At 41.2% G+C, this 22849-nt stretch overlaps 1 protein-coding gene across 3 annotated transcripts; it reads right to left on the reverse strand.

The window, feature by feature from the left end:
• Window positions 1–5009: 5009 nt before the first annotated feature.
• On the reverse strand, window positions 5010–22602 carry ism2b (isthmin 2b). 3 transcript variants are annotated; one of them, XM_088325496.1, is made up of 7 exons: window positions 22463–22602; window positions 19245–19366; window positions 13567–13818; window positions 12718–13030; window positions 9179–9313; window positions 9051–9119; window positions 5010–8029 (listed from the first exon to the last, which is right to left on the reverse strand). In XM_088325496.1, exons 2-7 carry the CDS (start codon window positions 19353–19355, stop codon window positions 7512–7514), a joined length of 1398 nt encoding a protein of 465 aa, XP_088181622.1. In that variant the 5' UTR covers window positions 19356–19366; window positions 22463–22602; the 3' UTR covers window positions 5010–7511. The 3 variants fall into 3 exon arrangements, with proteins under 3 accessions (XP_088181622.1, XP_088181621.1, XP_088181623.1); XM_088325495.1 differs by having other exon boundaries at window positions 22468–22576; XM_088325497.1 differs by lacking the exon at window positions 22463–22602 and adding an exon at window positions 19477–19706.
• Window positions 22603–22849: the final 247 nt, after the last annotated feature.

A 22849-nucleotide genomic window follows, 5' to 3' on the forward strand; every position in this document is an offset into this window, starting at 1 on the left:
CTTGCAAGTGCTTTAAAAGAATACATTGAAACTTGAGCCTTGCTTTCAACCCCTATTTTGAAACCCAAGAGTCACGATAAAACACGACTAGCTTTGCTTTAAAACACTCATTTAAACCCCTACCCTGAAACATTCTTCAAAACGCTAATATCACTTTTAAACCTTACTTTGAAACCATAGCATCCATTTGAAACCCTACAATGAAACCTTAACCCTAATTTGAAGCCCTAGAATTCATTTACAAGCCTACCTTGAAACTGGCCTTACTTAAAATCCAACTTGGTCTTTAAAACCCTATTTTAAACCCTAGAAATGTTTTAAACCCCTACTTTGAAACCTTCTTTTAAAGGCTAATATCACTTTAAAACCTCACTTTGAAACCGTAGCATCCCTTTGAAACCCTACAATGAAACCTTAACCCTAATTTGAAGCCTTTACAAGCCTACTTTGACACTGGCCTTACTGAAAACCCAACTATAATCTTTAAAACCCTAATTTAAACCCTAGAAATGTTTTAAAACCCTACCCTAAAACCTTGGCTTGGCTTTGAAACCCCAATTTAAAGCCTTGGAATCTATTTGACCGTTAGGGTTTAAGGTTCGGGGCTTACTTTGAAACCCTAAACACCATTTTGAAACTTCTAGGTCCTGTACCTTTTTTCCTGGTAATTTTTTTTGAACAATTCATACTGTCTTAATTGTTTTAAGTATCTCAACTTGAAACCTTCAATCTACATACAAACTCTCTATTTTCTTCACTACAATGCAATTGTATTTGCAGTTTTATCTAGAATATCTGCTTTATACCTAATACACATTGACATTTTAGCCCTAATGCTAGTTTTTTTACACTCATGCTGCAATTTACCTTAAAGACCACCAGATGTCGACAAATGTCCTCTTGAAGACGAATCCTGCTTTCAGAATCCTGGAAACTCGTTTTTAGTTCGTAGATTATTACCTTTAAATCAATGAATGAATTAATAAATAGCAGAATCGTTCATTCAATCAAAGTCAAGCGTTATTTTAGCTTCGTTTCAAAATAAAGCAGTTATCCAAGTTGCCCAGAAGACGGCGCCAGTCAATCGGTTTAAGAGTTTGAGATCAAGCGACAAGGATACATATATATTTTTTTAAATTATATTTATTTTTCATCCCACGCGTGTTTCGTCGTGACCTTCGTGTCTTACCTTCACCCCCCACGCACAATATTACCAAGCGGAGCACATAAATGATGCACCTTTTATTTCAAGTGCGAATAATACAATTGCACTCGTCTCCGTTGTAGCATGTCGTTTTTGACGTCATACCAATTTGTGGACTTTTGGGGGTATACCACTAAGTGTAAATGGAATTTGACGCTTCTGACGTCAATGTGGACGCATATTTATTACTTTTAAAAATTAGTTTATTAAAATAAACTCGAGAAAATGTGGAGGGAGGTTGTAATTCACATTTTAGCCACCGGGGACCTCGGTGTTCACAAAGCTATGTTAAACAGGTAGTCGTTAAACTACAAAGAAACGATTGTTTTTACACATTTTTTTTGTTTCTTTTTCATATTTACTCGCGTCAATGTGCGAGTTTCATTAATTTTGAATTCAAACAGAAATAAAACACATTTTTAAACCCACCAGTTGAGGCAGCTTTGACATTAGCCGAAGATGAAATCGCAGCTGAGATTTGATTAGTTACAAACTCTACGTCATTTCCGACCAACACGAACAAAAATGCTGACGGAAAGTGAATTAAAATATATATATTGAAAAAAAAGGTGGGTTAATTCATTGAAAACTGTCGAAATAAATAAAATAAACCGTGTCAACGCAGCCATTTTGGCACTAATCGGTAATGACGTCACAGCTGAGCTTTGATTGGTCTTTCTCTTTATGGTATTTTTTCTTTCTTTTGTTTATTTGGTTTTTTTTTCCATTTTGCCTTCCTTTCCCTGTTGACTTTTTCCTCTTTTTCCTTTTCACTTTTTCCTTTTTTACCCACTTATCTTGTCTCTGCGAAAGGCTGTGTGAAAAAAAAAGAGAAATAGTGCCTTTTGGTCACTTTGGCTCTCCGTACTTTTTATTCTTTGTGTATTTTGCACTCTACCCACCCATTTATCCAGTTTCTGCACCACATATCTTCACTAGGGTGGCAGCGACATCTAGTGGTCAGATAATACATACTGTCCCTTTAAGGTTCCGAACAAAGCGTCTCAGTGTTCAAGGAAAGGGATCCATCGGAATAATCCGGAAGATTTAACATTTTTGCCTGTGTGTGTGGGGGGCCAAATCCAGCAGGTAAGATTCCATAATGCACTGTGTCCTGTTTGTTTGCAGAAAGCCTGGGAGGGGGTCTAGGTTTTTAGGGGGAGGTTTTGGGGTCCGCTTTTTAAAAGAGGGCCATGCTGTTTGCAGCCTGCGGTGCAGCCACAGGAAATCTCGCGTTGCTGCCAGCCACGAAAAGTAAACACATCTGCGCCGCCCTCCGTTCGTTTCGAAGCAAATATTTGCTGAAGGACTCACGCTACAAGCGGCTTCATCACTTTTCGGACTGGGCTTTGCGACTTGGGGGGTGCCAGGAGAACTGGTCTGGTGGGCTGGAGGAAATTGAACAAAATTCAAATTAAATTTGTGTATTGTTTTCCTTATTTTACACATAAAACATAATTAATAGCGGAGGAGGGCAAATATGCTTTGTTTGCTAATTTTAGGTCGTTTCCCCCTTAATCTTCTCGACAAAAACAAGAAAAAAATATTAAAATGATATATATAGGGAAAAAAGTTAAAAAAGGGAAAAAAGGAAATAAAAAGATATACCGGGTAAATGGTCTGTATTTATGTAGCGCTTTTCAAGTCAATGAAGACCTCCCAAAGTGCTTTACAATGTGCTTCACACTTACCCATTCACACACCAATAGGGAGTGTGAGAGAGAAATACAGAGAGAGAGAGAGAGAGAGACACAGAGTCACAGAGAGAGAAAGAGAGAGAGAAAGACACAGAAATACAGAGAGAGAGAGAGAGAGAGAAAAACAAAGACAGAAAATAAAAGGAAAAAAGAAGAATAAAAAAATAAGCAAAAAGAGGGAAATCCTATTTGTTTAAAAATCATTATCAATTAAATAGAATTAGAATATTACAATAAATGTGTTTTCGACTAGCAAATAAGGTATTTGTGCTATTTTTCCATATTAGTTATTTTTACCAAAACAAAGTCAAACGATATAGACCAAAAAAAAAAGAGAATAAGGGAAAAAGGAAGAGCAAATAAGAATCTTCCATCAATCACGAAGAAAGCAATGCAATGGCAAAGCCATGCCCCCATTTTTAGGTAGACTTGTTGAGAAACATGGCAACGATTTCAAGCATTTACAAGTACGTCACCCCTTCAGAGTCAAACTGAATAAAACGACAATAACCAAACCGCACCACAAAGTAAACCTAGGCAGTGCTGCCTCGTTTCTGTCCGGTTGCCGGTTTACTCAAATATGGTACATCAAACCGTAAGTTGACCCTTAAACATACTAACGAGGATCTACAGAAATAATGGGGCCATTTTCCCTGAATTTAACAAGGTAAAAAGAGGTCTGATCGCTTAAGGAAATCAAACGACAGGATATTAGGTTTCAATCCTAGAAAACACAATATTAAAATTCAAGGATCTCCCAGGATTTCAAGCACCCATACGAACCCTGTATACAAAGCTCAACTTTTAGAGGCTCCAAATATGTTTTTGATTGTTTTCCAATATGGCTTTTTACATTTTGTGTTGCGAACCCATCTTGTGCGGTAAATGCGCGTTTATTTTAAGACCCACTCGAACACAGCGGAACTTTGACGTCAATAACCATTCATCGGAATGAATGAGTCAGGTCACTGGTTTGATAGTCAAATTTTCACAATAAAGCTCCATAAAAGAGTTGTTCGTTTCCCCATAAAGCCCCGAAGTACCTGCCACATCTGTTCTTATTCGTCAACGGGGCGGCCCCATGTGTTGAGCACGTGGAACGGACGTTAGCTAACGTTAGCGCAATCCGCTAATTGTGTCTCGCAAACTCCCACCGAGCCCGGGAATCAGAGCGTTTATTTCCCCCCGGCTTCGGGATCGACTTACAAACCGGAAATCTCGACGTCGTTTGATCCCCGGGCCAAAGTACGACGCCATCAATCTTTGACGTTTGGGTTCTTTAGAGCGCTAAAGTAAACGTAAACACCTATAAATGTGCCCCATTTGTTCTCGTTAAAGGGATTCCCAAGTTCTAAAAAAGAAAATGTGAGAAAATGGCACATGTTTTTGCATAACACACACACATATATATATATAAAACTATTCTATCTATAAACATATAATATGCAGGGTTGGGTAGGGTTACTTTAACTGGATTACTTTCAATTACTTTTGGATTACTCCAATACCAAATATGCTAACAAAAGAACAAAAAAATTAATATGAATAAAATGATGACTCACAACACGTGGTAAGCTTTCTCTCCTGGCATTGATCCCTTTGATCTCCGGCAAAACGAACATAAAATGCGACAGAAACAAAATGAAAAGAAATCCAAACAGCTTGCCGACATCATTTTTGCCGTTCCATGTATTCCGTTACTCCCCAAGCCTGCACAAAATTGAGTCATTTGATTCATATTTATTTTTTGTCTTTTATTAGCATATTTGGTATTGGAGTAATCCAAAAATAATTGAAAGTAATCAAGTTAAAGTAACCCTACTCAAACCTGATAATATGTAGATGTATTCATCAATGAAAACCTAGGATTGGTCCCCAAGCTTGGGCCCCTGGCCAAATTTCTGGATCCACTGCGGCCCGCCATTCCAAACGGTTGCCCAACCCTAATTTAAAGGGACAGTGTATATCATTTAGCTCATTAACTCATTAAAAAAAGGGCTAAAGTCAAGCTAACAAATCCTTTTTTTCTTTCGAAATCGTAAACGCGAAGCGTAAGCGCCCCGTACGTTCTCGTTCCCGATTTGCAGCAAAAACGAGGCCAAGTAGGATGAATGCGATATCTTTTTTATGTATATTTCTCCAGCGCGGTTGCCACGACAACTCACAAACACGTGGCTGAGGGAAGCCATGCCAGTAATTTCCCTTTTTTTTTTGACGCGGTGCCTTCAAGTCCCACCGGTGCACCGGAGCTTAAAAAAAAACAAAAAAGAGAGAGACAAATAAATACTGTACAAGAAAATAGACCACCCAAAAAGCCGGTGCTTTTTTTTTCCTTCCTGGATTTTTCAACGCTCCATCAATCGTTTGCAGTTCTATATACAGTCCGTCTCTTAAATAAAGTGCCTTCCCTTTCAATCGGTTCCTGGTGGGATTCGGAGACGTGAAATAAGACGAGAAATGAAAGGAGAATCCCACAAAAAGCACCGCGATTCCGTCCCCCTCAGACACCCCTGAGAACACCGTTTAAAGATTCCAATCGGAAAAAAGACTCGCCGAACTCGACTTTTAAACACATATGTCGTGTTTTCCTCTTAAAAAAGATAAAAACAACAAACAAAAATAACTCCACCAAACCTTATAGAACAGTTACATTTGCGTTTTGTTTCTATTCAGCTGTTCTATGCTAATTTATTCTGACTCCTGAGTAGTTATCGATACCAGACACCGATACCGATAGATTAAACTCCTTCTTCTCAAAAATAGATAATAGAAAACAAAGAAAAAAAACCATATCGTTTGGAAATGCAGAGAATTATTGACTGTATATTTTTCCTCCCATTTTTACAGGATTCTATTTTAAAGTCGCCACAAGGGAGCAGCATATTCTTCATGCTTTAGGATAAAAAAAAAGATCGGAATTGAAAAAAGACTTTGTTCAAAGGAACCGTCGATCCGAATGGTATGGCTACATCTTGTTTTAGTTTGTATTCCTAGTATTCAATGTTTTTTCTCCCAGGAGAGTAGTTATTGATATCCGACACCGATACTAGTAGACACAATTCTTTGCTCTGAAGGATATATCGTAAAAATATTTTTCTTAAAAAATGCCAGAAATGAACTTATTTTTACTCCTTCATTTTAAAACTGTCCACAAGAGGGCAGTAGATATTGTTCAATGCTTTACGATAAAACGACATGACAAATCGGCAAAACCCTTGAACTGAATGGTTACATTTAATTTTGTTTATAATGACACTTTTGGACGCCATCTTTTTTTTCAGTGTCATATCGTTATGCCACTCCCGAGTCATCATCGGTACCCGACATGGATACCAGTACTAGCTTTAAAAAAAAGATTGTTAATTTTAGGGAAATGTCTCAAAACAAAAATAAATAACACGCTTATCTTGAAATCTGTCAGAAATTAACGAGTTTCTTTCCTGTCAACACGAGAAGGTGGCAGATTTTTTTCCACAATAAAATAAAATTGGAAAAACGGCCGGTCTGACTTTTGAACATATTCGGGAAAATTGTGGTAGGAGCACTCATTTAATTGGTTAATGGTGCTGTAATTGAAATTTGAAAGAGTTTGATGGAATGTTATTATTATTTTCTTTGGAGAAAACTCATCGGCTGCCATCGAAAGCTAAAGACGCTAAAGACGCCGGTTGTCAAATCATCCGCAGTGACTTACTGATCATTTTATCCCGTTTAAATTTCGGAACCCCTGCAAAGAAGATTTCACAGGATACCTGTTCCTTATTCTAACTATTATTGCACACTGTTGTTCGTTGTTTCGTCTAATACATCATTGTCGCTAAGGGTCAATTATGTTGCTTTGAGGGTGGATCTGGCTTTGTTTAACCTATAAGATGTAATAAAAAAGAAAGGGCTCAGGGGAGGGCCTTAGAACAGGTTGGACTCTCTTATCCAAAGCATTTTCTCCCAGTCTTCCTTTATATTGATGTCTTCTCCTTGTTTTGAGTATAATAGGGCTGCGACAAGTGGACTTTGTTGACTAAAATTGATAATATAAATATAAATTGAGGCTAACGGACTAATGGTTCTAATAGTCTGTGACTAATCGACGATTAAAATAGTCGTTAGTTGCAGCTAGAGGTGAGTCCGGGCCCATAAAATCCAGCCCGACCCGACCTGCGGGTATTCAGGACCGGCACAGCCTGAGCCCGAATCATTTACTTGATTTAAAGGAGCGAGTTGAAGCAAACCCGGATTTTCATTTTTATGTATGACGACTCGGAAGGAAGAAGGGAGATTTTGGCCGTCTCTGCCTCCCGCTTCCCCGTGTCCGACAATTCCGCCGACGAGCGGGCATGCGGAGCGGTGCGAATCCTCCACAAAGAAAAATTGAACAGATGACGAGTGGATTATTAAAAAAAAAATTCAGCGAGAGAGAAGCCTGGCCCGGTTTGAACACTAACTAACGAATGACATTTTAGGGCCCTAAGATATTAGGGTTTACTAAACTTCAAACTTAACGATGACGTATCTCTTTTAAGAGGAAAGCCCGAGTGCCACAGAGTCGACGTCTTCCGTACGCTCGTTACAAACATCACACGATTTTAGAAAGCGGGTGTGTCAGCGCGACGTCAGTACTCCCTGGCCTCCTCCAATTGGTCGTTGTAGACGTCCTGCGGGGGGTTTTCGGCGCAGCCCAGCCCGTTATTGGGCGGGCGGGCGGAGTGGAAGCGGCTCCAGTCGCCTTTGCAGAGGATCCAGGGCAGCACGTCCACTTTAAAGTGCAGTTCGGGCGAGAACTCTGTGCTGATCAGGTCGGGGGCGCCAGCTCCTTTTCCCCGGGTGATGAGGAGGCCGGCGTGGTCGTAGCAACAGAGCTGCGCGGCTAAGGTGGAAGCGTCGCCCGAGAGCGCCGAGCGGATGCAGCCTCGGGCCGAGGGCTTGTAGACGTCGAGGCGCTCGGCGGGTCCGCTGGCGTCGCGCCAACGGAAGGGGCGACCCCGGGAGACGTCGGGCACGCTGACCACCGTGTAGGCCGCCTCGGAGGGGAAGGAGCACGGGCAGCTGGGCAGCTCCAGGAAGGCCTGGCGAAGGTAGCGAGCCAGGAAGTCGCTCTTGCAGTTCAGCCACTTCTCGCAACTGTCGGCGTCTGCCGGGAAATACTTTGTTACTTCTTGTATTGCGCTCATCACAAAATAACAGCAAAAAACATTTTTTTTAAAGAGACACTGTGTAATATTTGACCACTAGCTGTGTACTCTTAGTGCACATGTGAGCAAAAAGTTGGTGCCTGAGCTGCCTTCCATGTTCTGCACTCCTCTTTTAGTTTCTGTAAGCAACATACAATTAACATGTAAACCACAAGGGGGCACTTTAAGACCAGATTTATACGTTTCTCAAAGGCAGAGTAGTTACCGTACGCAGTAAAATTTGTTTGTAACTATGGATCTCCATTTTTATCCAACGCATTTTCCAGTATAGAAGGCACACTGGATTGCAAGGTGCACTATCAAATGTATGGCCAATTTGGAGTTTTTAGGCTCCTTATGTCTGAAAAATACAGCATTTTTTTTAGGTTTTTAGGTACACGTAGTAGCAAGACGAGGGACAATGATGTCAACTCTCTCAGGGTGAGTAGTGTCATCGATATGACGCCGAGCTTAAGCACTAAACGAGGACTGTGAGCACAGGGGACAAGTAATGGAGGCTTTAATTTCCTTCTCCAGATGGTGAAAACGGCAACAATACAATACAGTCAAATGCATTAAGACCATGAGCCAGTTTGTTTGTGACAATAAAGTGCATAAACTTAACATACTGTATGTCAGAAATATTATAAGATATAGTTGTTTTTCACATCATATCAACATTTTTAGAAGCTTACGGCATTAGCTTGTTAATCCTTTAACATGGATGGGGATGGATTGGACATGCAACAGTCCTGTCAGCCATTCTGTGACAATACTGTTACGGTTTAATTTCTTGACCTACGAGAATTAAATAAAATGCTTTTATTACTAGGAGGCACTAAATACGACACAATGTCCCTTTGGGTCCCCGTCTCTTGGGATAAAACGACATTCAACAGTCTCTTGGGCACCACTGTTTTGATTTAACCACCCCGTTTTGGGTTCTTTTCGACCCTCGCGCCAACGGGACGGCTAACCGACCTGTTCCGAAGGGCTCGGTGCCGTTCTCCATGTCGAAGGGGAAAGGCTCCACCACATCGTTGTCTTCACCTGCAACGAAAGTGTCGTTCATGGTGTTGTTATCATCCACGGCGGCGGCGGTGGCTTACCGGGACAAGGTTCCATGTCGCACTTGGCAGCTTCGGTTAGCGTGCAGGAGTAGCCGCAAGACTTGGTCCTCTTTTTCTCGCCCGGGCCGCACGTGACCGAGCAGGGCGACCACGGAGTCCACTCGTCCGTCTCGGCTGCGGTCCACCGAACAAAAAAATACGTTCGAGGTCATTGACATGTTGACGGAGAGCGCAGCGAACGACAACAATCTTCAAAAGGCATCCGACTTGTTTTTCATTCCTTCGTTTTCTCTTGATGTGACCTTTCCCGGATTCCCGGGGATGGAAATTAGAGAGGGAGGCCGAGACTGCGGCCGCGCCGCCTTTTCTTGTGGCGTTAATAAAGCGGGCGGCCGTGATTAAAGGCAAAATGGCGGGCGACGGGGCGGGCGTCGCCACCTCGCCCTGGACGGGAAGGAGCAGCCGGCGTCTTAATTACAGAAGGAGAAGCTCGGGCGGGCGCGCTTGATTTAGAAGCGGGCGCTTGTTTGCGTCTGCAGCCGCGCCGGCAAAGATGTTTACCGAAACAAAACATGTTTTTGCCGTCACCTGCTTCGGCAGATGTCGCAAAACTTTACGAGTGTTCGTCCGTCTCGTTTACTGACAGAATAGATGAAAGTAATGAAAATATAACAAACAAATTGAAATATATAACATCACATAAAAATAGAAAATTATAGAAATAATATAATACACCAACAAATATCATTAATAAAAATATAACAAAATAAAACAAAAAAAACATGTAATGTAAAAAATATGGAATATTAATAATCAAATTTATTTACAGCCTAATAAAATAAATGAGAAGAATACAAATATAGTACATAGATAAAAATATACAACATATATACGATATATAAATATAAAAGAAAAAATATTAATGTAATTTACTGACAAGTGTATTAAAAAAACAATAAAATAATATAATTATAATAAAATAAGAATAATAATGTACAATTTTAAAAAATATAGAATATTAATAATTTACTGAAAAGTGAATACAAACTGAATAAATAGTAAATGAATAAAATAACATGTAATAAAAAAATATACAAAATCAAATCAAATAAAATTGTTTTGACATCTATGATTAGAAATTAACCTTATTTTTGACAAAAAAGTTTTGAAAATAGAAAATTGTTTTATTTTAAATAAATCCTATTATTCTAATAATAAAATGAATTTTTATTTTATAAAGTTTTTTTAAAATAATAAAATCTGCAATTATTTGACAAATTTCCCTAAAAATGTAATTTAAATTGTTTAAAATGAGATGACTAAACAAGAACATTTTACAAGAAAAATATTTGAAATGGTATTTTTATTTTTCTATATATTTTTTTAAACCTGGACCGTGGAACATTATTGAGGGCACAAGAGATTGCCCTTTTTTTTCCCGTGGAGTACTAGAACAAGCTGACACCACATATTTTCCGGGGCAAAAGCGAGGGGGCACGGTAGACCCCCACATTTGAAATTCTTGAAGCGGCGTTGGGATGCCGGCGGGGGCCTCGGGGAGGAATGAAAGGGCCCCGGAGCCGGCCCCTGCCAGTCTGCCTTCCCGATGTGCCCTCTAATTGTCTCCGGGAACAGTAGCGGCCCCACTCACGCTGCCATTAGCGAGCACGCTCTTCAAAGCCAGCGCAAGCCGCAATGTTTGGATGCGCTTGCCCTGCCTCGCACGCCCGCTTTGTTCAAAGCCCTGGGACTCGATTGTCATGCCGCCATCCCCCCACCGCTTTGTTGCCGAAACGGCCCTATTATCGGACGCCGGGGTCCCGAACGTCGGCCTTCTCCGAAACTCACGATATTTACGTTATTGTCAGCTCAAAAAGGAATCAGTTTCGAGTTTTGGACTGAACTGAGCGCATTTTTCGCTTTAACGGTTAGCTGTTTGCATTCGTTTTTGTCTCGCGACTAGCATTGGCAGCTAGCACAGCTCTGCTAGCTTTTAAAAGCAATCTTCTCAATTAAAAGTGGAAAATCGAAACATTATTGGCCAAAATCCATTGCAAAATGTGATTTTTAGCCCGTTGCCAGCCTGAGGGGGGAATTTGTAGAGGTTTATTGTTCTATATTCTTTATCAATTATCCATAATCCGTTATCGGTCAAATCATAATACGCTACAAAGCCAAGGGGCCGAGACACTTGCTCTCAGCCAAGGGGCTGAGTCAAGGTCCTAGCCACAGAGCCAAGCAGCGATCAGTGCGAATGCACCGTTCCCGGAGGTTCTGCAATACCGGGCGGATGAGTGGACGGAGCAAGCTCTTATTCCATCTCCCGATTGCAAAAATCAAACCTACAGCATTGCTGTATTTTGCGGTAAGCCAAGCCACAACCATAGATAGTACCCTAATCTGAATGCATATTTAGCTGTAGCCGTTAGCTTCAGTATTGTCTAGCACAGGGGTCGCAAACCTTTATGGACGCAGAGAGCTACTTTTCTGTTACGGATTAGCGGGAACGGCTACCATTTTGACATGCATTCCTAAAATGACATATTATTCCGTTGTTACCTGGTTGTAATTATTAAGAGTTTACAAAAGGCTCAGTCAACGACAAAACAACAATCCAGTTAGAAATCACATTTCTGTGAAACTCACAATGACCCATGATATATTTTCAGAACCAGGTGGTCGTAGACCCCTGGTTTAGCATTTCTTTCGGAGTAGCTAGCTGCGACGAGCAGCACATTAACAAAATGCAATGGCAAAGCAAAGCCTCTCGCGCCTCCCCAAGAAGTCTCTCCTCATCCGGTTTAATTATTTTTTCATGGGGTTACTTGTTTGTCTGCTTTACTTCGTATCTACACTTCAAATTATATGCTATAACTGTGCTATATAACCTTTCCTTTGTTTGTAAACATGGTGATGTATCTGGTGGGCGGGGCTTAGCCAGGAGGCGAAATAATACTTGCACTGGTCAGAAGACCAACAAAAACAAAGCTGTCATGGCTGCTGGTTGTCGCGCTGTTGTGTTTGTGTGCCGGAATCAGATCGAAAACATTAGTGAACATAAATCGAAGCTTTACAGGATCCTGGTGAACACTCCTGATCCAAGAAAAATATAAGAGTTGTGCCAGAGCAGGTGTGCCACCAACATTTTTAACTAGAATTGATTCATTTTTTTATCGAGTCTGCCGGAAAACATGACAACCATGTCAAGCATTTAAAAGCACTTTACCCCAAATTCAAGCACTTTTTGAACCTTGAAAACATTGAAATTCAAGCATTTCAAGCACCCCATAATTAGAAGTAGAGTTAATATTAGCTCAGTCAACCACAAAATGTTTTGGCACTTCAGAATCAAATTTCATAGAAAATCACTTCGACTCATCACTGGTAAGCTATTTTCAGAACCTGTTGGCGGGCTACTCAGGTATTCTCAGGGGGCTACCTGGGGCTTGCTTGAACCAGGTCAGAGACCCCTGCCTCAAATAAACAAATAAATTGGCGATTTTTTTGTGTGATACCACTGGTGATATTTACAAAATGATTATGTCAATTTTTGCGTTAGATAATAAACAAAATCTTACCGTAATAAGTCTGCACGGGTTCCCAGCCTTGGTTCCAGTCTCCGCCCCAGTCTCCGCCCACTCCGCTGAGCGAGGCCTCCTCGCTGCCGTAAAGTGAATAATCTTCCTCTTCCGTTTCCTCCGCGGCGGTCCGTCCGTTGGCCTCCTCGCCCGAATCGGTGTAGCTCCAAAAGAGAGGCCAGAAGAGCTTCTTGCCACCTAACCATTCCACGGTGGACGAGGGCGAGGACGAAGAGGATGGGATCCAATCGTTGTCCTTGGCCGGGTCCGTCTCAAAATCCGTCTGGTGGTCGTCCACCACCTCGATGGTGACCTGACGCCAAAAGAAAACACGACAAATAGCCATTATGTTGTTTCCCGAAATCAAATCTTTCGATTTTTTGGTCTATCCTGCTGTCTTGGGGTTGCTGTCCCCAATTTGTTACTCATATTTCGGAGGAGTTTACCATCTTGTCATACCTAGGATGTCCACTCTGGACCTTTTTATGTTACTTTTAATAATACTAAAGAAGGACGGCAGCTGATCTGATAATGGTATGAAGCCAGGAAACCGATACCTGGTCTCCTCCAGACCTAGAAAATAGCTGTGTTGTAGAGAAAAACAGGCCACCGGGGGCAGAATTTTGAGTTTTTGACGTGACGTATCCTCAAAAATCATTAGTTTGTCGACTTCACAATTTGCGATGTCGTCACAAGCGACGTTCCGGTGAGACGTGCTACGAAAAAGTGAGCTTTCCTTTCCGAGCAACTACTCCTCATTACCTCCGTGAGTCATTCCGGCACAAGAGCCGATTCCTCGGCACCGGGTGATTACACTCGCGCACGACGTGGAGAGACCGCGCCACCCACCTGTATGTTGGGGTTGTGCGCGTTTAAATCTGCGTTGGCCAGTTCCGGGAAGTTCTTCAGGTCCAGGATGAAGGGCTCGGTTTCTTCCTCGGGTCGTGGCTGGGGGAGGACGCCCACCGAGCGGTGATGGGGGTGACCCCGCCTCCTGTGTTGGTCTTGGGGCTCTGGGGCACTCTGGACCTGATTCTGCTGATCCGAGACGTCGGTGGGGTCGTACTGGGTGGCGACGACGTGGGCCGGGTGCCCGTGACCCTGATGGCAAAGACGGAGCGTTAGTAGTCATGTTTAAGTGGGCCAATAGGAAAAGAGCTAGAAGGTTTGGGGGATATAAGCCATCGCCTGCAAGCATTAGCAGCTAGCGTTCTTATCGCTAAAATCAGAAGCTAGCGTCGCTCGTATTGACAATTGTGCATTTTGGCTTTTGTATCAAGGAAAATAATGTTTAATATTTCTTTGGGATTTAAAAAAAAACATTTTTAATTATATATATTTTTTATTTATGTAAAAATGGATTGATTTTTCTCATTTCTGACGAAAATGTTTAACATTTGAACGGAAATTAATAAAATTGGTATTTATTTATTGTTTTCTACATACTTATATTATTTATAAATACAAAATATACTCACATATACATATAATATACTTATATTTGAATATGTTTATTTTTTTAGAAGCATTTATTTAAGATATTCATAAAAATGTCTTTTTCTATATTTGCGTTTCAGAGGAAATTTATGTTTATTATTTGGACACATATAATTGAAATATTTTGGTGTTTAATTTATTTTGTCGTTAAAAAGGATATTTGTTTTTATATATATATATATACATACATTTATGAGGAAAATAGTGTTTTTCTTTACTTGAGTCATATTTTATTATATATTTATTTTACAATATTGTTTTTTTTCTCTTGAATGTAGAGATTGTAGGAAAAGCAGGGGGGGAAAGAAGAAAAAAAGTCCCATCCTTTTGTAGCGGTCATGACAACGCCTTGGCCTGACTTTTATGATTTTCTTTTGGGGAATAAATGCAAAAAATGCCTTTTGCCCATCGATCAAAGGAGAAGCCCGAGGCATCCGTCTCGGCAGCCAAGTGACTAAGCGGCCTCGGTCTTGTTTCGGTCCTTTTTTCTTTTTTCTCCCACAACGGTCCTGGCATCCGGGCCCGGGACAAAGAGGGGTCTGTGCCAGAAGAGATCCTCTTTTAGCTTTAATGAGAGGGCCTGCCTGGGAGGCGTGAGACCCTTGCGCCTCACTTTATTTTAAGGACCACAATTTTAGCGCGGATTGCACGTCGAGAACAATGGCGAGATGCGCCCGGAGAGTCCACCTCGCCGAGTGGAATTTGAAGACCGTGCCGGTTTTTTTGGCCGGTCACCAGACGAAGCGGCATCGTTAATGACTCGCCGGCCCGTGATCGGCAGTTATGGCATCCGGGACAGGACGTGCTTTCTCTTCATTGTCCCGTCAAGAGAGTGATGCGCGAGCATGTGGACACGAAAAGCGCGTTTTGTCGAAAAGCTCGTCAAGCGTGATGGACGACGCGCGGATAAAAGCCGATGGCGGCGGCGAGCTTGATGCCAATCGAGCCCTGTGGAATGACAAACTCGTCGAATGTCGATTGGGAATCGCACCCCTCACCCCCCTCCGTCTTTGGGACTTTTAACGAGACTGGCAAAAAACTGAATTGTCTGTTTGTGCTGTTGTGCGATGGAATGCGGCTGGCACCTGCCTAAGTGAAGCGGCTCTTCTAGTATTTCGAACGGAAAGGACAGAATAAAATTGTAGAATGGAGAGAGAGAGAAATGTGTAAAGATCGTCTTGATTCCCCTAAATTTCGCTTTGCGTCACCACCGGGTTATAGCAGATCTAAACATGAAGTGGGATTTTTTCCACATTTTAGTTCAAAATAATGATTTCTGATTCCTCTAAATGAGTGGCATACTCTATTTCTCTCTTGTAGAGAGAAATGACAATTTGAAAACCGAAAAGACGTCAGGTCTTTAATTCTCAATTAGCTCCATTTTTAAATAATCCGAAGCACTTCACCTCAGTCTTCGTCTTCAAGATTAGAAAATGCATAGCTCATATATTCTCCGCTGTATTCGCATCTGGCCATGCTCAACAAGTGTAAACAAAGTTTATCTGTCTTTTTGTTGGTGTTTGCAGGGGAATTATTGCCATCTGCTGAGGAGGAGTTAAAAAAAAAAAAACATATTTTTTTTCCAAGTATAATTTGGCCAAGGCAAAGGCCTACGACCCAGTGAAAACAGTTCCTCGAGCCACTTTTGGGTCCGGATCCACCAGTTGAGGAACACAGCCTAAGATATCCAACTGTGAAAGGGAAGTGACATTGAAGGCTGAAGCAGAAGCAACTCACAATAACAATATCAGCTAGTGAAGAGCCACAGCCTTGTGCCTCACATGAGTGGTTAGAGAAGGAAACAGTGGATGATAAAATGCTTACTAAGGCTCAGATATGTAAGGCACCGCCAGGACAAGCAAACTTGGGAAAGTCCTCATTTGGACTTCCGTAGTAGCACGATAGCCGCCAAACGTGTCATCTTCTTCAAGTTGTGTCACGCAATTACCAATTTCCAAACCTAAATCACGTTTATGGGATAGTTCATGTGTTTTTGCTTGGAATTTGAATCAATAGTACTTATTTAAATGAATAAGGTATATTCACGCCACCGGAGGTCGTTATATATAGGGTTGGGTAGGGTTACTTTAACTGGATTACTTTCAATTACTTTTGGATTATTCCAATACCAAATATGCTAATAAAAGACAAAAGAAACTAAAAATGAATAAAATTATGACTCACGACACGTGGTAAGCTTTCTCTCCTGGCTTTGATCTCTTTGATCTCCGGCAAAACTAACATCAAATGCGACGGAAACAAAATGAAAATAAATCCAAACAGCTTGCCAACATCATTTTTGCCGTTCCATGTGTTCTGTTACTCCCCAAGCCTGCACAAGCTTTAGTCATTTTATTCATATTTAGTTTATTTTGTCTTTTATTAGCATATTTGGTATTGGAGTAATCCAAAAGTAATTGAAAGTAATCAAGGTAAAGTAACCCTACCCAACCCTGGAACTTACATAACACACACTGGGGATTTAACCGTTATTACCACAGTAACAATTAACCAAAGAACAGTTCTACTCATGGATAAATGAGGGCCTGCGGGCAAAACGTGGCCCCTTTCGATCCGGCCCGGCACACAAAAATAATGAAAATAGATATAGGTTAAATAAAGTTGGACCAATATAAAATTTATATTTTGGTGCCACTCATGTCCCCAGAATCTTTATTTTTCCTCACATTTCGGCAGATAAAAACCCAAAAAAAATCTTTTTTCCCCTCCTGGCCCGACATTCCCGCCAGATTTTCTTACCCGATGCGGCTCAAAGCAGTTTCCCACCCCAGGTTTAGCCTCATCTCCTCTCACAAACGAAGGTCCTTTTTCACAGCAGCCGACCTTATCGTGATTTACGTTACGGTTATTAACACCACACCGGTGTCAAATCTGTCCGCCCGCACCCCTCTTCTTACGCTCCCCCCTTACACCTCGGACGCCTCCCTCGTTCTTTCCCGACTCGCTCATCTCCTCCCGCCGCACATCTGGATCGTGTGTTCTCTTACGTTGTATATCATCCTCTGGCCCCCCTCCCTCCTTTTCTGTGATCCCGTCCCCCCCTTCGGTCCTGATCAAAGGCCGACAGTTCCGCGAGAACACCGCGTGAGCCAGACTTTCGGACAAAAAGGAGAACTCGGGTTCGGAAAGTACTATTGACAAATTAGCACCGTATGGAAGTCAGAGCTCGTTTGAAAGGACTTTCTTCAAATCTTTGTTTTCAGTCCAAAAACGAATTCCGACTCTGTCCAAAATTCACGAGGAGGCGTCGGGACGAAGGATGGAGTCTCGAACCTTTTCGGGGGCCAGGCGGCTCTGATTTATGCGCCCTCGCACATCAAAGGCCTCGGTACTCGCCTCTTTCCGAACCATTACCGAGGAACAATAAACCTCCCCGGCGGCCCCCCCTTTCGTCTTGAACCCGGTCTTTTTGCCAGAGGGCAAAAAGTGAAAACAAACTCGGGGCGGAATCGGGGCGAGGTCGCGGGGGTCGGGCTGGGAAAACAAGAGCGCGTCTTGATATGGGACGGCAGGAGGGGGCGGGGCCAGGTGACCCCGAAACAGGAAATTCCACGTTAACGTAAGAAAAGGTAGAACTAAACAATCAGACGGGTGACCTAGTTACATAATGGCGTTGTTACTCTGCTTTCCTTGATTAATCTTTCATTTAAACAGGGTCGGAGTCACTCACTGCCAAAGACGGTAAATAGTAGCAGCAAGTTTCCATTTGTAATAAATATGAGACAATAAAGAGAGATCTATGGAAGAACGTGTTCCTCTAAAAGCCACTTAATGGAATTTGACGGTGGCCCTTAAATGCAGCACACTCAAAATGTCTTACATTTGTATTTTTTTAAGTCTTTAAAGCAGGCGTCTCCTACCTTCTTAAAGCTGAGCAACTTTTGGATCCTTCTAAGAGCACAAAACAACAACTTATCATGTTATTACTATTGTGTTATTAAGTTAACAGGAAGTAGGGTAAATAAACTCAATCAAAAAAAAAACATTTTACTAGAACATTTTCAAAGTAGGTCCGCGGGCACCACATTGGAGACCCCTGGTTTAAAGTGACTGTGTGTAATAATTCACTACTAGAAGTTGTTGTACTTTAGAATTGAGTGGATGTGCATTAGAAGACACATTTCGGAAGTTGGAAGGATACCACCCACCCAAATTTGCTACAGTGGCTGGAGAAGGAAACACTGGGGGAAAAATGTTGAAATGCCAGAATCATTTAAATGAATTTAGATTATAAGATATGTTTTCACTTTCTTCTCACAGTATTATACGAAATCAGCATATTATTCCGCATGCTAAAACCAAAAATTTTGAAAACTAAAACTTTACGAATTACATCTCTTAGATCCCTGTCTGTTATTGGTCAACGTCTCATAAAATTCTGGTCTGCTATTGGTTTGCGTCACAATATCAGGTAAATTCCAAATGCTATTGGCTAACCTCCCTCCCACAATTCTTTTCCATTCATTAATTCACAATGTAGGGTGCTTTGTAAAGACTTAATCAAAAACAATACTGTATCTTTCTACTGTATTTATTTGCAATGGGTCTAAGTCTTGCAGTGATGTAAAGGGAGAAGTAAAAATATGCTAAGCATGGAAACGAAGCAAAATATATAAAGGAGGCATTATAAATCGGTACCCTCACTAAGTTGCATGGCAGTTTTCAATCGATCATCTGGACTATTAATACACAGAGGCGATAAAAAAGGAAACCTTCACCGGGCATGACAATCCTCGTTTTAAAAAGTTATTTGAATTGGAATCCACCCGCTACTACACTGTACCAGCTCAAGTCAAGGGGTAAAGAAAATGTCATTTATTTTCTTTAAATTTATATAGTTATAGACATATACTATGTACCATTTTGTTTGTGATCCCCACCTCAGAATGGATTCATTATTATCCTGTTGCTCTACTGTATTAGAAATTGATCAAGCGAGTTTCCGAGGAGCACGAAGATGCAACCAAAGTATAAAGAGCTTTAGAGCGAGATTGTTTTCGTGTTGGTACCTTGTGAGCAGCATTCCTGTGCCTGCTCGGGAATCCTGCAGCCAAGCTGACGAGCAACAAGGACCACAAGATCAGGGACATCTCCAGTCTCCTCGTCACCTCCTGATGCATCTTTAGGATTCCTGTCCCCCCAAAAAAAGATACCCAAAAAATGGAAAAAAGGAGTAATGGGGCTAATTGACAACTAAGATGAAAGTTTCCCCCAAAATAAGAAGATACAATGGAGACGTACACCCCTTATCCACATGTGCCGGCTGCTGCGCGTGCGTGCGGCTGCAGCTCAACGCCTCTGCGCCCCATAAAAGCAGGCGACCTTGGCACGGATTTAAATAGGAGCCCCAAAAGAAAAAAAAAAAAAAGTAGTCAGACGTAGGAATCTCCCCGTCCGCACCGGCGATCGCTTATTCGACTACTTAAGAGAAGTGAGTCACTGCGTCGTGGGTGGGTGGACGTGCGCTTTGGTTCCGATGGCGCGCTTTTGCTTCCGATCGGTGGACATCTGGAGCCGGGAACTGACTGAGGGGGGAATCAGAGACGGGTCGGGGTCCGGTGTGGGCCGGCGTGCCCCCTTTTTACGCAAGGGGGCGGGGATGCTCATTGCAAACAGCTGGGCGGGTGCACGTGGGGGAAGTAATGGAGTACAATTACTCTGCTACTTTGGTTGATTTTTATCCAAGTTAATTGAAAAGCGGCAGATTTTATCGCGGGCTCTAGTTTTACGCGTAAAACCCAATCAAAAATCATAAAACAACATGTGCTTGTGGTAAACTTTGACCAAAACAGAAATCTAATGTGATCGTTGGAGCTGATTATTCTACCTTCAAAATAAAAGCAGCTGTAGAATACTGTTACCTCCCGTCTCGATGACTGTAATGCACTACTCTCTGGTCTTCCGAAGACCCGCATCAAGAGCCTTCAGCTGGTACAAAATGCTGCAGCGAGGCTTTTAACTAAGACAAAAAAGTTTGATCACATGACCCCGATTTTAGCTAACCTGCATTGGCTCCCTGTTAGCTTAAGATGTGATTTTAAGGTTCTGTTGGTAGTATACAAAGTCATGCATGGACTTGTTCCCTCATATCTTTCAGATATCATTTCCCCTAGGTTCCGGTCCGGAGCCTTCGCTCTAAAAACTCTGGTCTACTAGTGATCCCTAGAGCCAAGAAGAAATCCGCAGGTTCGAGAGCTGTGGAATGCTCTTCCCCCTGAGATTCGATCATCAACCTCAGTGGAAATGTTTAAATCTAGGCTTAGAACACAATTCTATTCAATAGCATATGAATAACCTATATTTTATGTTGACAATATTTGTGTATTATTTGCCCTCATGTAGGTTTTAGATCAGGGGATGGTGCCATAATAGTCTCTGGTTTGCAATAATCTGTGGTCTGTGCAGCCCTTTGAGACTCTTTGTGATTAAGGGCCAAACAAATAAACATGACTTGACTACAATACAATAGTCTGGGGTCAAGATTTTGTTGTTGTTTAAATTTAATTTAAACAAGTGTCAGATAATTTTCCTTAATAATCCGTTTTTTTAGATGTTGTTATATACTGTTAGCTATAACAGCATGGTATTTCTTATTTAGAATGAAAGCAACATGATGGGCAAAGAAGTCAAACTTTTTTTCCAGAATTTCAAATACGGAAAGCAAATCTTCTGTGTGAATGATGTGAATGTGTTGTGTTGGGGAGTGTTTGTATGACACTGTTCCAATCAATGTCTGAAATGAAGAAATAGATCATACAAATACATACCTGTACGGTTTTGCCGTACAAAGTAAGTTTTTTATGCATTTTAAGATGAGTACGACGTACAAGGAAATCTGTACGGAAAAAACGCAAATTTGTCAATCGCATGCGTCGGCTGCCTGGGGATTTCCCATCATGCATCATTTTGGAAAAAAAGAATATGGTGTACAATTATTCTGTATTTTGTACGGGAAAATACGACAGTTTGTACGGGCATGGAGCCGTGGAGGTTGACAGGTATGCAAACGGTTCAAATATAGTTAATTGAGCATAGTATTAAGTTGAACTTTTGTGTTAGCAGGTTTATTTTTTTTAATTATTATTATTTATTCAGACACTTTCAACCATCAACATGATATCTACCGGAAATCATTTTGTCACGCGAAGCTATCGACGTGACTCGTCGCCTTCGATCGGCGCCGGGTTTTTAGACCAAACTGCTGTGTTGGGAGTCATTAGGTGACCAAACCCCCCAATTCCAACCCTTAATGCCATCTTTAACAGGATATACCAAATCAAACCTTATTTAGCCACAAGGATAACAAATTACTTAAAAAGCAGGCTACCCAACTTTTTAAAATAAATGTTGTTTTGCATTGCCATTTTGTTTTGTTATTTATTCACCTATTTGTTTCCAGGTTAATGTAATAAAAATGAAGGGACGAGAGTTTAAATAGCATGAAAGTGTCATTTATTGTCATCGATGGCTCCATTTGTAACATAATGAGGCTTTTTATTACTGTATGTTCTGGTAAAAAGCGATCATGATATAGAGATCTGAAGATAGACGTGGAAATAATAATGCATTTCCATGGAATAAATCAGGACTGAAAAGGGGGTAGTCTGAAGCGTAAAATGGGTGTGTTGATATGGTTTCCGACAAAAAAAACACAAATCTATACTTTTTTTTTAATGTCTTCAACTGGAATACATTTAATATAAAACCACAAAAACTAGATGTTTATTTAATATTTATTAAAACTGGCGCCATCTTCCTTACCTGCCTTCACTGTTCACTAACCAGCTTTAACTCTAAGGTGTATTAGTTTTCTCCTTTTATTAAGACTGCGCTTTATTTTGACGCAAAAATGTCACTTCGTCATCGCAACCATATTTCTTTTATTACTCCCGAAGTCAAACATTTAAATTGGAACTACAAAAGCTAGCAAATCATGACATTCATTTGTAGTCTTAGATGTTTTTACGCTCAGGCAACGTTTTACTATGTAAATTAAGCACCGCCGAGAAGTGAAATAACGCAACAATTTCAATAAATACCATTACCGAAGAAAAGAAAAAAGCGTGATCGATTTATCATCCGTAAAAAAACGAATAAATATACCCGTGCTGGAGGCTGCAATAATTGTCCGCCATTTTCCTTTCTCCGGAAAAGGACACTAAAATTCCGTCAGTTATTCCGACATATAATAGCTCGTTTTGGACCCAAAAGTTCAAAAAGTACTAACTTTACCACAGTTAAGGTCGTCAAGTGGTTTTAGAAGATTTCCAGAAGTCGGTTTTCGGCTGCTTGCCATCCATCTTCTTGCCATCATAGATTAGCATCTCTTGCTAGCCGCTTTGTTGAGTTTGTCCCGGTCAGATAACGTTTTCTTCATCGACGTTACTTTTTTTTAATATGGGTGCCGTTTAACCTTTGTCCACTTGATGGCAGCATAGTAGTTTATACATTTAGTCCAGTTTTATGTGGAAACGTTAAAGAACCGGAAACCGGAAATTGACACTTCCTGTTTATAATAAAAAACAATCTCATTTTAAACAATATTTTGTGAAATAGGGTGTTGTCAACGCCAAAATATTCATTAACAAATTAAGAATTAATGGATACAATTCAT

The sequence above is a fragment of the Urocampus carinirostris genome, chromosome 20, assembly GCF_059441175.1.
Source record: "Urocampus carinirostris isolate Australia breed hairy pipefish chromosome 20, RoL_Ucar_1.0, whole genome shotgun sequence".
Taxonomy (NCBI): Eukaryota; Metazoa; Chordata; class Actinopteri; order Syngnathiformes; family Syngnathidae; genus Urocampus; species Urocampus carinirostris.

Coding starts and splice junctions, on each gene's coding strand:
- ism2b (XM_088325495.1), bottom strand. CDS start 22,549: ATGATGGCAAGAAGATGGATGGCAAGCAGCCGAAAACCGACTTCTGGA. Junction 13,819..19,244: donor ACAGGAATGCTGCTCACAAG/GTACCAACACGA, acceptor CTTTGCCATCAG/GGTCACGGGCACCCGGCCCA. Junction 13,031..13,566: donor CGCACAACCCCAACATACAG/GTGGGTGGCGCG, acceptor TTTTGGCGTCAG/GTCACCATCGAGGTGGTGGA.